Source organism: Eumetopias jubatus, unplaced genomic scaffold (genome assembly GCF_037043125.1).
Source record: "Eumetopias jubatus isolate StellerSeaLion01/CBP00866 unplaced genomic scaffold, mEumJub1_p1.0 scaffold_1, whole genome shotgun sequence".
Classification (NCBI taxonomy): Eukaryota; Metazoa; Chordata; class Mammalia; order Carnivora; family Otariidae; genus Eumetopias; species Eumetopias jubatus.
Window position 1 is genome coordinate 110,338,300 of NW_028274807.1, and position 19,136 is coordinate 110,357,435.

General features: G+C 36.9%; 1 protein-coding gene across 1 annotated transcript in view; it reads right to left on the reverse strand.

Annotated features, from left to right (window-relative positions):
* The window catches only part of MED12L (mediator complex subunit 12L), a 312,204-nt gene that overhangs the window by 20,726 nt on the left and 272,342 nt on the right, over positions 1–19,136 (reverse strand). Inside the window, exons 35-37 of the mRNA XM_088025763.1 lie at positions 17,883–18,245; positions 15,902–16,058; positions 12,318–12,529 (exon numbers count right to left, since the gene is read on the reverse strand). Coding sequence (XP_087881889.1) covers positions 12,318–12,529; positions 15,902–16,058; positions 17,883–18,245 — 732 coding nt within the window. The remainder of the gene's footprint in view (positions 1–12,317; positions 12,530–15,901; positions 16,059–17,882; positions 18,246–19,136) is intronic.

Below are 19,136 nucleotides of genomic sequence, written 5' to 3' on the forward strand. Positions count from 1 at the left end.
TTTGAAAAATAAATATTTATAAAAGCAGCTGTATGGGTTTTATGTTACGGTGTCAGAGGTTATTTCATGGAAGCTTGCAATAATCATCACAAAAAGAGCTCTAGCTTCCAACCATCCCTAGGTTTTTACAGGACTTACTAATTATAAAGAATGGGGTTTATTTCAAAATATTTTACTACTGTTTTATTGAAGAGATATCCCCATTTTTCAAAAGTGTTAAATTATACTTATATAAAACCATTTAATGTGCTTGGAAAGTAGCGTAAACTCTTCTAACAGAGAGAAAACTAAACATTTAGAGAGCAAACGCCAACAATTATTAAACATCTAGTCTACACCAGAGACTGGACTTCATGTTTTTACTCCCATTTTCTCACAGGAACTCTGCAGAAAGGGAGGATCATCCTCACTTATTTTCTTCAGAGAAAGAGCCAGGTTCAACAAGCTTAAGCAGCTTATAGCAAGCTCACCAAGCTAGACCTAGCAGAACCATTATCTGAACTCAGTCAGGACTCTTGCCATTATGACAAGATGTCTCCATGTGATATTAAAAATGGAAATATTGAAATCTTCATTTGGTACTTATCCTTTAGTGACAAAGAGCCTCTACAACTCACTCTAATAAAAAACAGAGAAAGAGGGACACCTGGGTGGCTCAGTCGTTAGGCATCTGCCCTCGGCTCAGGTCATGATCCCAGGGTCCTGGGATCGAGCCCCGCATGGCTCCCTGCTCAGTGGGAAGCCTGCTTCTCCCTCTCCCACTCCCCCTGCTTGTGTTCCCTCTCTCGCTGTATCTCTGTCAAACAAATAAAATCTTAAAACAAAAACAAAAACAGGGAGAGAGTCTCTATTAAGACTTGTTACTGAAATATTGAAACCAAATGTATACATCCTACGGTAAAATTCTTTCTCTGATCCTCATATAAAAATCACTTGAGGGCATTTCCTAAGGTGACTATCCATCCATCCATGGGCCAAATGCAAGTTTCTGAGAGTGCATATAATAGCTTCAACAAGAATCTAAATTCCCAGCATAGGGGGACCATAAAGATAACCTCAGCTTTTTGCTGATTGATCTAAGTGCAGTTATGTCTGTATTTACTTGGGTCTAAGGAAAATAACCTCAACTCTTTCTATGAGAACTCATTCCATGGCAGCATGGCCACCCGGGACCAACAACTCTTCCCCCGAGAGTATCTGAAAGGCTTTTGATCTTCCAAACACTGCCAAGGAGTCATTAGATCAACCACATGGTTAAATGCCACTCCTCGAGAAGCTGGGATCCCTGACAGTGCCCTACAAGGTCTCTGAAACACACTCTTTTGCTTTTTTGTGGGGAGAAATATTTGCACATTATCCTTTTTACAGAAAGGAAGAAAAATGAATTATTTATATGTGAGTTAAAATCTTGAGATCCATAAGTAGTTTACAATTCCCACACCCTGCTTTGTCTTAGAGGGGAACAAGATGTGATCTGTGTGTGACAGCTGCACACAAATGCATAAAGACAGATTTTTCCCACTCTTCACTCTTCCTCTGCTTTTGAAGAACCCTACGAAAGGAATTATGACTTACATGTGGAGTAAACTAGAACACTAATAAGGGAAACAGCTGAGTTACTGGGCAACACTCTTATTGGCAAGTAACAGTGGAGATCATGGACACTTAAGAAATAGAAATTTAAAACTATTCTACATTTAAAAAAATCACAAAATTAACATGTAAGGTAAAATACTAACTTTCAAAGAAAAAGAGAAAAGGATAAGAAATCTCACATACAGTTTTTACACGGTAAAATTCACGCATTCTCTGTCATTTATGTCTCAAGGTAAACTATTTATGAACATACTATGTTCCTCCCTACCACCAATTTTTCCTGATTTATATAAGCATAGTAGGTAATAATTCAGATCTGCAATATCCTTCCTGGGAAAATCAAATGCTCTGAGCTTGCCAGTAGTCGCCATGTACTCTGTGCATGGCTTTATCATGTTTCCTTGAATGAAAGATACCCCAGTCTCTCCCACAGAACTGAAATGTCCCACTTTTGGTTTTCCCCAGAATAATGCTAGAAACACATTATATCAGTAATTGTACAAATTACTGACGTTGAATTTGTTGAATAAAGAATAAGAGAAGTTCTTAGTGAATTTTAATTTTTAGCATCTATCATTCTAATGATTATTTATACCTGCATTAATATCTGCAAAATAGCTCAATTTCCCCCTCTTGATTTATTCTGCTTAATTGAAACAACCAAAGGTAACATTAAATTCATATTTTTAGGGGCATCTAGGTGGCTCAATCGGTTAAGCATCTGCCTTTGGCTCAGGTCATGATTTCAGGGTCCTGGGATTGCGCCTCACTTCAGGCTCGCTGCTCAGCGGGGGGACGGGGAGGGAATCTGCTTCTCCCTCACCCTCCTCCCTCTACTCATGCTCTGCCTCTCTCTTTCAAATAAATAAAATCTTAAAAAAAAATTTTGAAAAGAAAAAAGTTCGCATTTTTATGTGAGCCAAAGGATAACTCAAGAGGCCGGTTTTTAACCAAATATTTATGTCTAGCCAGCTGACATTGACTTTGAGCACATCACTAGAAGAGAAAATAAGACATGTTTGTGCCCTGCTCAGGCTGCCTTGGCTCAGATACCTGACTTACATGTGCTAAAGGAATAAGCTGCAGTTAACTGGGAAGTTCTGGTAACTACACAGACTCATCTCTACATTATTACCCGAGGCAAATTCCTACAAGTGTCTATACACTTTGCTTTTGGGCTTGCCTCTATATAAGAAACATAAATCCACTGCATTTTTTTTCAGCTTCCACTTTCTAAAACCTTAAGAAGCTGTGCTATGTTCCTGGCCTTTATAAGAACAATTCTCTCTTACTGCTTTATTTGGAGTCAGACAAGAGAAGTATCTGAACTCAAAGAGATGGTGACTCAAAGGCCTTTTGCATAATTTGAAATAAACGCATCAAGTTTAAAATTCTTGATAAATTATTCTCAAACATAATATTCATTCTTCTGGGTCTTGTTCTCTTCATTTAGCAATTACTCCCCCTCAGGCAACTGAAAAAATGTGAAGACCTCTTTTTTTTTTTTTTAAGTATTTTTTTTTAAAGACTTTATTTATTTGAGAGAGAGAATGAGATAGAGACAGAGAGCACGAGAGAGGGGAGTCAGAGGGAGGAGCAGACTCCCTGCTGAGCAGGGAGCCCGATGCGGGACTCGATCCCGGGACTCCAGGATCATGACCTGAGCCGAAGGTAGTCGCTTAACCAACTGAGCCACCCAGGCTCCCATGAAGACCTTTTTCTAAAAGAGAATTGGTTATGCCTCCAATTAGCTGACAGTAAGCATGACAATCAGCATTTCAGGATTAGGGATTTTTTATTTACTCATTGCTGGTGAGCAATGAATTTTTGAAATCCCTATTTAGTCACTTTTCAATGGTGTTTAAGTGTCTCAAGTAGAGAGACAAACTGTACCTAAAAAACCACAGCTGGATTTTGTGACTTTGTTTCTGATAATGCTGATTTAAGGATAAGAAGAAGTCCCCCAGTGAAAATCAGTGGGTAATGTTTTATGAGTCATCTAGCAAAAAGGGTTTTATTTGTGACTACTAGTTTGGAAGGTACTGAGTAATGGTGCCCGAGGCTAAAATAATACATGGTGTGAACCAGAAATTATGGTCATCACATCATACTGGTGTATTTTGATTGCAGACAACAGACACAGAGAAAATTCTATAAATACAGGAGGTCCAGCTGACCAGTTATGCTCGATTCTTTTATAATGTTTTCATATAAAATACGTGGCTGGGAATCAATCAACAGTAACATTAATGGCTGGAACAAACTGATTCATTCTAAAATAAACACCTCACACAATAATGAACTTTTACAATATACTCTTAACATGCTCATAAATGATGAACAGATGACTGGTTGAGTATATACATTTACTACATTCTTAATACCGGAGAAAATTAAAGGAAAATTAGAATGGTGAAAAGGACAGCAAAGATATATATACAGACATTTCCATTAATTTGAATGAATACAGAAAGCACAGAACCTTATGACTTTAAATACTTGATAAACATTCGGCCTTTTAAAAAAAAGTAAAATCACTGATTGATTCAAATTCTACTTTATCCAAATTACATTATCATCTGAACAAAATGTCCAACAGCAAGCATAAGCTATCTCCAAAATACTTTTTAATTGATAAAGTTTACTTCAAGTTTTTAAATAAAAACCTCACCTGCTCTCTGTACACCACAAAGTGTTAAGAAAAACTGATTCTTTTCAGAAGTCTCTAAACTTTTCTTTGCTGAATAACTAATAAAGAAATTGCCTACATAACAAGTATTTAATAACCTAAATATTTTCAAAGCTTGAATATGCAATTACAGACATTGTCACCAATGTACAGAAAATGTTACCCGTTAAAATTGGCAGTGAAACAAGTTGACTTACATTCACATCTGAGATGTGTGCTCTTTTTTATTGTAATGCTTCTTGGGTTTATGTTGTGGGTTGGCTACCTGATACAGAAACCTATAAGTAATTTAATGCAAAACATGCATTCTTAGCTAGCCCAGGCAAAGCAGTAGAGCTGAAGTCTTAGGACATGCATGCACAAGACCTATGCTCAAAAAAAACATCTTCTCCATCCCGGAAAGACAATAGAGATGATGAGTTCTGTTGAGAATTTCAGAATAGCCAGTGAGTGGGATGTGATGAGAAGGGTGTGTTTCATAACCACAGTTTGCGTTATCTTGCACTAGCCTATGAATTAGCATGCCATGCGTTCTTCTGCTAATGATGTGAATTACCACAAAGGGAAGCAAGAGCTCAGGAATAGATGGGTTCAAAACTGGAACTGAGATGAAGGTGCACGAACTGGTCTATGTTCCCAAACCCAGGCCATGAACGTCCACTGGTTTCTATACTGTACACATAAATGATGAAAATCATGAGGCAATCAAAGGGAAAAACTTTCAGAAATAAATCCCATTAAACTGAACATGGTTGATGCATTCATGATTCTGTGTTACAGTCTCAAACTTAAACCAAGGGAATAACAGTGAAATGAAGACTCTAAGTGTTACCAGCTATGGAAGAATACCCCGCTTCTTACTCTGATGTTTAAAGAGTAATGCTATAAAAATCTACTTAAAAACAAAAAAAAGAAAAGAAAAGAAAAAAGGAATGACAGCAGGGGTGTTACCATTATGTTGTCAAAGTCTTCCAGAAGGGAGACAGCAGAGTTACAGAAGTCCTACAGAAAGGGGACAGCAAGAAAACGGCAGACAATACAGATGAGATTTTTTTAGCCTAATGATGTGGGTAGCCACAATACATTATGAAATAGTTCATTTTAAAACAGTGTTTCAGGAGTCAAGACTTAAAATCCCAATGCCTTGCAAAGGCTTTATTAGGCTTTATTATCACCAAATGACATGACTATAGACTGGACGTACGTGATAATATTCATACAAGGGGAGAGCAGAACCCAGAGGTTAAATGGTGACACAGAAGTAGGAGGGCTACCAGAAGCTCGCTATAACTAGGGCATTTGGGGACTCCACTGGGAGCAACAGGGTGTCAGGGTCCTTCACAGCCTACAGCCAGTGGGACAGCTCAGGACATGTGGGTCCCATTAAACACACAAGACATGAAGTGAGCAAGTCAGTGGGTCATATATGCTGGGAGGATATAGAATTAGATAGCTCCGTCCTAAGTGCAAACAAAAACTGGGCATTAGGTGAACCACACATTCAATCAACCAAAACAGACAACAAATCATTACAGGGCCACCAGTGTTTACACACTGACAGGAGATCTGATTTAGAAAAAGGTAACTAGAGGCTTGAGGAAAATTTCTTTCTCAGGTAAATAATTCACTTGTTTGATCATTTTTATAAATGGATCCCAGGTGACATTTATGGCTGAGATGTTAAAAATTTTCTTCCTGCTGAGTTTGAGAGATCGCGATAAGGCAAAGGACTAACAACCCTAGTAGAAAAAGTATTTTATTATACTAAGGACTAAAAATTATAGGAAGAATTTCCCAAGCAAATATTTTCTCTATTTTAGGTGTAGTATATAATTCACTGCATCTGCACATTTGTATTTGGATCCGACAATTATCTATTAGTTGTCCACTCTCAACACCCCCCTTCTCTCCTCTCTCCCCAAAATCAAGCTGTGTACATTATTTTCTAGACTTTAGGTACCTAATTATAATTTCAGCAAATTAAATGAACATCTTTCTCATCATTCAGATAGCAGAGAAATGTCAAGTATTAATAAATAAAGCACCCACTTCCCTGGACATATGGGTTTCTATCCAAGGAACAAAATGATAGGGCTCAGGACATATTTACTAGTTCAGGGGTTTTCTCCTAAGTTCATTTTTGTCATTGAGATGTATTTAAATTATACTATCTTAGTGAAAGCATTAAAGGTAATTGTCAAAACTCAAGGTATGTTTCAATAAGGCTATTCTGCCTACCTTTAGCAAATACGAATAAAATTATTGTCAATACACTCAAATTACACTATCAGGGAAATTACAAAAGGGAAACCTTGAATAGCTAACAAAGTTATAAAAGGAGCTAAATTCACAGGTAATTGGGAAATAGAAATTAAAATGTCCAAATAGTGTTCCACCTGCTCTGAGTGAGAAAATTACAATCTGACAATATCAAGGGTTGGTGGGGATGTGAATAAAGGAAAAAATTCACACATAACTGATGAGAATCAGCACCACCTTGGAAATCAAATCAGCATTTCCACTTCCAAGTACATACCCCACCTAAATCTCTCCATATGTGCAGAAGAAACATAAAAACGTGCTTACTGTTGCATTGTTAACAGTAAGGAAAAAATGGAAATAAATGATCAATAGGAGAATGGACAAATATTATGCTAATATTCATAATGGACTAGCATCAACTAAGACAAATGAATAAAACTACATATAACAAAGTAGATATAATTCAAAATTGGTCAAAATAAAAAGTTGCAAAACAAGGCAATACATGTGTGAGGCCATTATATTAAGTTTCAAATCCAAACTTAATACTGTATATTTATGTCAATGGTTGCAAAAATATGTAGTAAAGGTATAAAAAACATTCATAAGAAAGAAAAACACTAAATTCATGATAGTGATCACCTCTTTATAGGAATGAAGGGAAACGAGAGTAGACATACTGTTTCATTTTTTAAATGACCTAGAGCAAATATGGCAGAACATTATTATTCAGTGATACTAGGTAGTAAGTCCATTAGTGTTTGTTATATTTTCTATTCTTCTCTGTATGTTTGAAATACACCTCTAGAGAGTGAGGGAGGGAGAGAACAAAAGAGGGAAACAGATATTCCAAGGTGATGCTCTGTCCCTAGGGTAGGAGATCAATTCCCAGACAAAGGGTAGCCGCTCAGCTTAAATGGGTTTCATCAATCCAAGAGTCATGTTTTCAGGATGTTACAGATTGACTTTTGCCAGGGAGCTCGGGAGGCTCTGACTCAGTCACTGATCTTTCATTAAGTTATCTAATTCCTTCATTTAGATACACAATGATAGCACCTGCCCCGTGGTTAATAACCTAATGTTCTTACAAGTAACCACTAGCTATTACTGGGCACATCATTTCCCTCCTCTGTCAGAAATCTTCCTCTTTAATGTCATCAATATCTATATGATTATCTGTAGCCTTTAATCAATTGCATTCTTCCAAATTTGTCTCAGCCAAATGTAAGCTAAACATATTGTCTTTCTTTGGACTATTAAAATAAACTGGCTGGCACTGACTACTACAAAGAACAGCAGAATGATTTTGTGCACTGAAAGGGGGGAAATTAGGATAAGCTATACCATAAAACAAGGCAAACAATTAAGTCCTTTTCATGGACCAAAACTTAAAGATTCCCTCCAAAAACCCCCTCCCTAGAAAACTGATATGGTGTGTGTGGCAGGGGGTAAGTGAGGTGGGGGGGGGGTGATGAAGGAAGTTCCTTCTGTCAGAAGAAAAATACTGGATGTAAGAAAGAGGACTGGAAAACAATTTAAGCAGCATTTTGCATTATTTTCACTAATATTCTATATTTTGTGATGATTTCCATAGAATATGCAGAAAATATAACAGCGATATTTTTAACACTGAAATCGGAATCAGCCCCTCTCAAGTTTGTATTACAGAATTTAGACAGTCAAAATACGCTGCTTTAAGAAACTAAAATGGTACTATTAGGAAAACTAAACAACATTCCTTCTTCCTGGCTTCTTCTCTGGGCAGCCGCTGAGCACCAGTCTTATTAGGGACAATTAATATAATGACAGAAGTAAAGCATTTGAAGTGTTTTTATTCTCTTTTAATCCTTAACATATTTAATAAAAATCATTTTTATGGGATAGAGATTTCCTTTGAAATAATACATTCATGATACTAATAAAACATTAACAAGTATGACAGCTAACATTTTTTGAGCACTTACTATGAGCCAGCCACTGTTGTAAGGGCTGTGATGTATATTAAAACATTAATTTCACAAGAACTCTAAAGTAAATATTGCATTAGGTCCATTTTATAGATGAGGCTTTGTGGCACAGAAAGGGGACATATTCGCTACATTGAGTCCCCTTTAAATAAGAGACACTGAGTAAGGAATGGAGAGTGATCATTTTTACTTTCCTGGATAAAAAGTCTAACTAAAAAGAATGAAAACAAGTTTCCTTGCCAAAACATCCTTATGCATACCGGTATGTACTAGAGCCGTAAGAAAGTACACTCAATTATAACCATTGCATCAAACAATTTGATTAAAAATACTTAACAATGCCCATGCTATTTACCATCTGTTTTCTAGACACTACACCAATGTCTTAATACATTCTTTAGGAAATACAAGAATGGTTCATAACAGAAAATTCCATGACCAACTGAAGCAGATGTTCAGTTTCTGCAGTGGACACAGAGTTATTATATAATGATATTGTAGTTTTCATTGTGCACCATCTAAGGCTAGATGATTCCTAGGCATATCAGCTTCTTTCCATTAAGGTGGGAAGAGGCTAAGGGGATTCTTCTGTACGGTCTGAGACATATCCAGAATCCAGGAATTTATGTCCTCCCTGCCCCATCTAGGTTTTCAAAAGAACCACAGCAGAAGTCACTTCTGGAATAAGTTTCTGGAAGTACTCAGGACAGCTGAGTTTGTAGATAAAAATCGGACTGCTAAGGATTAAGGCTACTAGGAAGCTCTAGGCTCCTGGAAATAGTTTCTCAAAACATGCATTCACTTGATAAACCTTTCATAAATTCCTACTCTCTGCTCATTAGATGTAAAGATAATACAGGGTATAAGACCCAGTGTCTGACCTTATCAGACGAGGGGCTACCATGGGGTGGTTATTGGACAACTGGCCTAGGGAACGGTCACATCCAACGCTTAGAAAAACTCATCAGTCTTTAAAATAAGCATCTGCTAAAATTCCAAAAATCAGTTTTGAAGGTTAAGATCAATGAAAATTCTCTAACACATTTGCTACATTTAAGAAAATGGATTCCTATAATTAGAAAATTGCTAGGATAAGAAGAAAAATGAATTCTATTTCATAAGAAAAAATGATATGACAAGTTCTTACATAGCTAGAGAGAATCACATTACATGCAGGCATGTGACCTGAGAAAATGGTCCTGGCCAAAATTAGAATCAACATTTCTCTATCATTTCTTATCATGAAGGATATAGGTCAGAACTTAGTAGAAAAACAACCACATCCACAACCATGTATTAAAACAACTTATCAATATTGCTTATATTCCATATAATGTTGCCTTTATTCCAGTTTAAGGGTTACCACAAGGAGAATTTTTTCCTGCCACAATCTTACTTATGAGGTGTTGTGGCAGGTATACTTATAAGGTATACTAATCATTTGTACATGAGAGGAAAGGAGTTAACATTTCCCCCAGACCTCCTAGGTGCAGGCACTCTAGCAAAAGCTACATGTGACCTCACTGACTCTAGGTGGGACCACTGAACCCTCTTACTGCACCATGGGTGTATTTCACTTCCTTGGAAGAATATTATTTTCCCTCAAGTATCCAACACTTGAAGAATGGTGGAAGAAAAAAAAAAATGTCTGCTTCTGAAAGCCCATTAGAGATAGTAAAGCAAGTTTCAACCAACTGTTAAAAAAATTGGGGGGTAGGAGAAGGTAAATATTGTACAATCACTGTTATGAAGTTGTATTTTTACTGCCTGAAGGAATTCCTGACTTCTCAAAAAGAAAAAAAAGGGGGGGGGAGGTAGGACAAAAATAATGAGAAGAAAAAGAAAAGGAAAGAAACAGTTGGCAAAAAGAATCAGGAAAAAACAAACTATACGTTAACTCTTATTAGTACAAGCAATACAACTCTACGTGGTGTAAAAGAATAGTCAGGTACTTTTAGGTGTTTTGAGGAAAAATGTAGAAGTAATGGGTTCCTGCAGGTACATTCTATGTCATAAGCTTGCCTTCGGCAAATATGCAAGAATCTTTGATTATATGTAGGTTATTCTACTCAATTCCTTTAAAAAAAAAAAACGTGCTTTAGAGGAAAAGCATGTTTAACTATAAATGGGCCAGCGAGTTTTCCCCAATGCTAGGAATCACTTAGAACAATTCAAAACTAAACTTAGCAGTAACAGTCTGAAAGTGAGCTATTAGTAAGACAAATTATACCTTGTGATAAAAAGGTAGATATGAAAAACTAACCTTAGTGGAAGGTAAATTTTTACTTAGGCCTAAATCACTTTAAAAGGGAATTGAATTCATCCTGGTGGGATGGTTACTCAACTTACAGCAAGTTTTTTTTAATCTTGACAAGATCTGAAACAAAGGTAATAACTATTTTTGCTCATCCTCAAGAATAGCTAAAATCCCCCTAAGGTTTTTAAATGGCTCCAAACATGCTGCTTATTTAAGCAAAATAAGTATTTCTTAGTATTTTAAGCAAATCCTCATCATTTCTGTGTAAGAAGCAACTTAGGCCCATCTTACCTGACACCCAGGGAGTTTGAGCAATTATGCTAGAGGTCAGGGAGAGACAAGCATGCAGTGACTGTTGGTTGCATTCCCATACAGTTGGCCTATTTCCTTTCTCCTGTCCTTCTTATAATACAGGTAAAAACAACCATTTTAAAGAATGTACAATTAACCATCCCACCTCCAGCCCCCCAAATCACTAAGTGGACTGAATGCAAAAGTGCCATAAGTTATACAATGGAGATATGCCTAGAAAGTTACACAAAATATAAAGGATATTTTTTAAAGCATTAGGATTTCTTGCTAATTTCAAAGTTTTATGGTTTTTCTTAGAGCAGGATACACCTGTGGATTGTTTACTTCCTTTGAGGTTCAAAAAAGTACCTAAATCCCAGGGTTGTGTGGGATCTTAGATAATACATTTAAAGCGCTTAGAAATGTTTTGGCAAATAGTAAGTGCTCTATTAGTGTTAGCTGCTACTATTATCCTCCTCATCCTCATTAAAATAGTGCATTTTTTGGAAAAATTGGAAAGTACAAAAAGTATATAGAAATGGCGGGGGAGGGGGGGTCCCAATCTCACCTCCTCTTTTTCTATTTTATTTATTTGTACAGATCTGTGGGCTTCATGAGCCTATAGTAATCTGTGTAGGATTCCCACCACTGTTTTGTTGAACAATCACTGTCATCTCAAAAGTTAAATAAAACTGAGTTAGAGGGCATAAAAATAGCAATGATATAAATCAAGAATGAAATTGAAGGTATCCACAAACTGACTATGATTTGTAATATATTCTTTCCTATAGACCTATTAAACACATACTGAAAATAGTCTATGCAGGGCACTGTAGGGAAAAACCTAAGAAACATCAGGACTTTAGAGATACAACCTCAGAATGATCAATCTAATAATAACAAACAAAAGTAGGAGCTAAAAGGAGTACAGAATATGGTGATAATTACAGGGAATGAGTGCTCAGTGAGGGTCACTCCAGGGATGAAAAAAAACTGCTTCTCGGGGACTGGAGAGTCTTAGCTCTTATTGCTTTAAGGCGTACTTTTCATGAACCTAAGATACTTCAAGTTCCTATTTGATCAATGATAACAGTAAAATACACGAGAGGTATAAACCTGTAGGAGAGCTATACCTGCATTCACACGAGATTTCAGGGATACACAGGCAGGAAGAATACGCCCCATACCCCACACTCACGCCTAGCTAGAGGCGCTAACAAAAGGCAGAGGGCTCCACTGCTGGATCTGGACAAACCTGCTGGAAAGGTCGAGCCTGGGCTTGCCTGAGAAGCCGCTGCTGCTGCTGCTGCTGCAGAAGCTTCATCTGTATTAACTGCTGCTGCGAGGTGATGGCGTGCAGCGGAGGTGGCTGCATCATGGCGCCTGAGCGCCGCTGCAGCATATTGGACAGAGCTTGCTTGGTGTTGGTGGGGACGTAGGAGCCCGTGGGGTCCAGTCTGGAGCCACCTACAAAAGCAACCAGAAAGAAGGGCTCTCTACGTGTGTTAACGCCACAGGTCTTCCTTATTTTATCAAAACATGGAAACCTTACCTTCTAAGCCTCACTTTATGAGCGAATGGAAAATAAGGCCCCGCCACACACCATACAAAAATTACAGGTATGTTGAGAACTGCGTAATTCCCAAAGGATGGGGACGGTGATGTAGGCGTGAATTATAGTATTTCAGTGATTTCACGGAGGCCCCACTTTGACTGATCAACTGAAATGCCTGAAAAGAATTCGTGGGCATGATTTCGAATCACGTGGGTTTTAAATTATGCAAGGCCCTGGGGAATACATTACCGGCATAAAGTGTACTGCCTTCGTGGTATATTTTGCCAAGTGTCCTAAGCCAGTCATAGAAACTCTTTTGTCATTTTAAACAAATTTGAAGCTCATGGTATTTAAGTTTCTTTACCATAGCAAAATAAAAATGCCTCTTTCGTTATAGACTGGCATGAAAATACTTTCAAAACTTGAAACGCTTGGAAACTTCAAATACCATGACTCAAAAGACAAAACACAGCTTTTTGAAGGCTTGAAATCAAACAGGAGACGTTGATTATAGTGATGCCTGAGAAACCAAAGGCAATCCTTAACATACTTGCATATAAGAGTTTGGGGAAAAAAAATTCAACATTTGCTGGCTTCAAATGAGGTGTCAATCACTCATTTACCAGATAGTTTATATATTCCTTAATATATATGTAAGAAATCCTCTATATAAATATAATTATCTCACAAAAGATGTTTTATGTTTTTTTAAAGTAAGTTGTACAGTGGGAACAAACATTTTAAAGCTGAAAACCCACATTCTTTTAAAGACTCAGAACCACACCAGCAATGTGATTTATGAAATCAGCAGCATTTGAAGAACCTTAGGAAAAAAAGAGGAAAGTCAATTTAAGTAATATATGGCAAGGTAACTTTTGTTGAAGCAAGAACTGGAACTGTACTAATACATAAAAACTTAATGGACTCATTTTATAGATAAAGGAGATTCTTTCTAAGGATTAGGCCATCGTCCATTTTCTTTTAATTTTCCTAACTTTTTTATAATCTTGTACCTTTGAGCCAACTAAAGAAATATAGTAAGTATCCCTGAAGCCCTCTGCACATTCCTAATTACTTTCCTCACCTTTTCTCACCAAATGCTATTCTGAATATGGTGTTTAATATTCCCAAACAATTCCTTATAACTTTACCACACTGCTGTGTATACATGAGAAAGAGAGAGAAATTGTAGACGGGTAGGTGTGTTTGTATGTACACACATCTGTTTTGAGGGGGCATACTGCTTTGCATTTTAACTACATATGACTGAAAGCATACTGTACGCACTCTTCAACTTCATAGGATTCATATTTTTACAAAAATCAATTTACACATATGAAATCCCTATAAATGCTTCTTTTCTTTAACATTTTTCTTACATGTCATCATACTTAAAACTTACCTAATATCTAAATTTCCTTAACTTATAAACACCTTTTATAGTATTCTAGGGAAAGAAAGTATAGGTCTTTATAAAATACTTAGCCTTCAACTCATACTGAATCAGTGTTTAAAAAGGCTAAAAAATTCACAAGCACTTTGGAACTGAAAAGAGAAAAGTCAAATGAGAAAATATGTATCATTTTCCACATTTACCACTGTCTAGTTTACTCTTTATAGTCTACATTCATTCATTCAACAACCTATTTTTAAGAGCTTATTAAAAGCCCAAGGTTGCTTTAAGTTCTGAGGACACTACAGTGAAGGAAACAGAAAACATACCTGCCCCAACAGAGCTTATATTGTGGGAAAGCCCGATAATAAACAAGTTAAATATATAGCATATAACCACGTGCTCATCTATGGAGAAACAGAAAGGAGAGGGGAATAAGGTGCATGGAAGGGGTGTAGCTTACCATTTATAAAAGAGGGTGGTCAGTAGAAGCCCACTGAGAAAATGGTATCTGACCAAGCCCAAAGGAGGGAGGCAGTGAGCCATGTAAAATATCTAATGGTGAGCACTCCAGGCATGGGGGCGAGCAGGTACAAAAGCCCTGAGGTGGGAATATGTTAAGATCATTTGCTGAACATGTCTGCTGGGTTAGGCCATCTTCTATGTGCTACATTTTCGAAATTTAAGTTACACACACATACACACAGTTGTGTGTATGTGTGTTCATGTATAATATAACCCTTATTTCATCATTCAAAGAAGAATGAACATTTTTACTCATTTTGTATACTGCAATATCCTATCACCCACAACAGAGTCTGGAACATTATGAAGTTCAATATATTTTGTTGAATAAATAATTGAATCACCTACTCTATGAGGGCATATATTAAAATATCTCTTTTACAGATAACCAAACTGAGGAACAGAGAAATTAAGAACTGGTCAAGATTACACAGCAGGAGAGTGGTTGAGCCAGACCTGAACCTAGAACTGTAACTTCTAGACCAGCCCTCTCAACCTCTAATTTAGAGGACAAAATAGGGATTCTCGCCTGCTGTAAGCCAAGAATCAAACAATGTCTTTTCCTAGGCCTCAAAATGTCATTCTTGAATTACAATAAAAATCATAACATGCAGACTAAGATCTCAAAATACACTATTTTGTTGAACAAGCAAATTTTCATTTAGAAAAAAAATTAAAGTCATTTCTAAGTAAGAGATTTTTTTATTTAGGGAACGTTCATTTCAGATATAAAGTCTACTTGGGCTTGAATGAAAGCCATACTAAAATCAGGAACATTTACTACAGATTCGGTAGTTTTCCTTCTTTGATATCTCAATCTACCTGCTGAACCAAATTTCTTAGATACTTCTCAGTATCAACAATTTATAATTCAAAACATAAAAAAATAAAGATACTGTGCAATACTGTCTAATTTTTAAAAACACGGATAAGAATATCTGATAAAAACACAAATTTCACAACATACAACTTTTATCAATTTTATATATTTAATTTCCTTCTAATACTCAATGAAAACTCCCAACTCAGAACATAACCTAGCAATTAAAACTGTATTTTAACACTTCAGAAATAATCCAGAATTGGTCACATATTAAATTACTCTATATGCTCAGGTATTATTTGATTCTTACAATTAGAATATATTCATGTATATGACAATCAACAATAGATTAAAAGACTCATTTAAAAAAAAACCATATTTTAGAAGAAAAAACATTTCAAATGGGAGGGATTACAGAAATGTCAACTGAGTATTCAGTTCTTGCAGTTTCCACGTTTTGTGAAGATTTCAGGTTAAAAATAAAGAAAACCCCAAGCTACTTCACATCTCAGAGTGACCCGACCGTACTCTCTCTTCACATACCTGGAGTAAGAGATTGGTTCTGAAGGAAAAAACCCGGCTGCTGGGGCTGACCCATGAGGTTGTAGCCCCACAAGGTGGACTGTGGATGGTGCAACATCTGGGAGGAAATGGGTGAGTAGTTAGGAGGCACTCGGTATATGTTGCTCTGTGGATACTCCTTCAACATAAAGTTTAAAAAAAAAAGTTATTTAACTCCATAAACTATATAAATGATGAATGCAAATTCTTATCACATTACTTGAGCCAGCTCCTATCCCAGTGGACAAGGCTGTTTTTATAGAGGGGAAGATGGAAGGCAAGAGTGTCAGCATGTTCTCTGCAAAACACTCATTTGAGTGAAAACTTTTGACTTAAGAAGTACTTGACTTAAGAAGTGAAGGGAAGAATGTAAAGGGATCACTCTGAAGTTTGTTTTTTAAAATACTAAAAGTACATCAACATTGACCACCGCCCACAACTGAAAGTGAATCTTCAGATGCTAAGTCTCTGGAGATTATTTCATCTTAGGTCACCTTAGTAAGACTTCCTGATATGTTGGGTCCGGATGAGAATGAGGCCAGAAGGACCCAATATATTTCAGAACCAATCCCTGGCCGAAACAGTATCTTATTTCCAGTTTTCAAGGCAGCAACCTAAAGACATAGACTCTCCACCATCTGCCTGCACCCCACTCCCCCCCCCCCCACCAGGCTTGGTCTTCCTTATAAGAGATGCAAAGTCTTTAAGGTTCACACCCAGATGTCTCAATTCCCCTGCCATCCTCCATCCCCCCTTCTCTTAGTCTAGCCCTAAAGAATAAAGGAAAAACAAAACCTTGGATCTCTGAAATATAACCCACTGTGTAGGGGCAGTTCCAGAAGTAGTATGGGAGGAAGGGACATTACCAGGACTCAGGAAATGAGAGAAGTTTTAGGACTTTTGTATCTGAAAAAAAACAGAAACCTATCCATATAGACTGATGGGCTAGGAGGGTCCAGATTTTAGGGAGTTACAGCCTGGACCTCTTCAAGACAAAGGAAGATTGGTAGGAAGACCATATAAAAAGAGGGCACTACCATTCAAGTGGCATCCAAAAGTGATGGTGATCTTCTCTACAAAAATATTAATCACCAAGCTATCAGCTAGGAAAAGATATGTTTTGGTTCTGACATAGGTAAATAATAATAATAAAACAAGACATCTGACCACTCAATCGTGAATATTTCTTCCATTGTACAAGAATACCCTTGAACTCTATACAAAACTGTTTCAAATTCTCTCTCAAGTATTTTCCAGGTGAATTTAAATGTAAAGATATTCTTAAACATTAGTTCTATAAATGCTACAAAATTATTTCCAAGTTACCATCTCATAGATTTCTGTTGTTTTCAAGAAAATGTTGGTATAGGTAGGGAAGGCTAATAGGGAAAAAAGGAATGAAACTTTTTAAAATTGTGTTTGTCTTCTATATAGTCTAAAAGTATGTTAAAGAAGTAAAATATACAGGAAAATAAGATAGAATGGTAAAATATGAAATCTCAGAAACATCCTACTGGATGTATTCGATGGCATGCTAGCTAGGAAATGCAAGCAGTTTTTCACATTAATTTACTACAGGTGTCAACTGCTCAAATGATGATAAATATTTTAGACATGAGATAATAAAAATATGCAAGAAGATGAGATTTTAGGGATCTAAGAAATTCAAGTTTTAAATGTGAGAAATTATGAGGCACTGAAATATTAATTAAAGATTATTCACAAGAGAAGCCTAAAATTAATGAACAGGAGAGAAGGAAAAATCAGAAGCTATAATCCTGTTGTCTGTGACAAGTCACTGTTCATGTGCCGTTCTATTAATTAAGACAGAGCTTTATTAGGATTACAACTATTACAATAAGGCTTCTAATGCTTTTCCTGTAGCTAGAGATAGACTCTGGGCATGATTAAATCTCCTACCAGGTGTTAATGAGCCAAAGACTTCCTGACTTCTCATACTCACATCAATTCTTGAACTTGATTTCGTCTTGCGCTTCCTTCCCTTTGTTTTCTTCTCCTCGTCTGTTGCGGTTTTCCCCTGATCTGACAGTTCAGCTGATTTCCTCTCTGGTTCCTGAGAGACGGGAGATGTGGGCTCTTCCTCTTCCTCCTCAGGAGGCAGGGGCAGTGGCTCGAGGTAGTAACTTCGGGGCTTGGGCATAGGGTGTGTGTGATACAGCAGCAGGTGATGCTGCTCCTCGTACTTGATCACCTTTCGGTCCACTCGGACAGTCCCAAACCAGGCCCAGGACAGAGGAGCTGGGTTCTTCTGACCCTCAAACAAATCCCACGGGGACACCTTCTGCTTTGTAGAGACCTGAAGACCCTGTGGTTGAGATAATGCTCTATGACCTCACGTTCAGATCTTTTCCTGACTCAGAGGCCAAGCTTGCTTAGGACATGGATGCAAAGAACATTCTGGCTGGGGTGGTGAGGCTTAGAGTGCCCTAACATACAGCAGACAGGTAAATGTGCTGGTTCAGGGTTTCACAGCTAGATAACTAGAGAGCTGCAGCTAGAATTCAGACCTTTAAGTTCAATTCTGCAGTTCTTTAGACCACATGATAATCTGTTCAGGCTGCAACACCAGATGCTCCAGTATATTTTACGGTAAATTGGTATTTTGCATTTAGGGTTTTTTTGTTTTGTTTTGTTTTTAGGAAAAAACACTTTCTAAAAAGTACTGCAATGTTGATCTTACTTTATTAAATTATAAATTATAACCCTTTGGATTCCATTTTTTTTTAATTTTGTTATTTTTGAGATAAAACAAAACTTCAGAGTCAAGTTATAGTCAACTTCTAATTGAGCTCAAATTAACTTCAATCCAAACATGTATGGGCTTGATTCAGTACAGGAATCTTTCACGTACTTAATAAGCCAGCTTCTGAATAGTTAAAGAATATTACTACAGAAGTAATTTGTACCAACAGATACAAATAAAGTCTTTTAATTCAAGCTTATCTCTACTGGGTTTAGAAGAGGAAATGTTACTCTGTTTCTGAAAATAAAGGTTTCTTATTTTTAACATTAACTGGTGATGTCTCTTGGTACTTTCCCTGGCATACCAACTTGAAAATATTTTTCCTCAGAATGACCCCCCAAAACAACTATTCAGGCATTCCATAAGATATGAATGCTCCTGTTCTTATCTACACAACTCTTTCATGGATGGATTTATCCAACATCAAGGCTCATTTACTATGTATAAATTGAC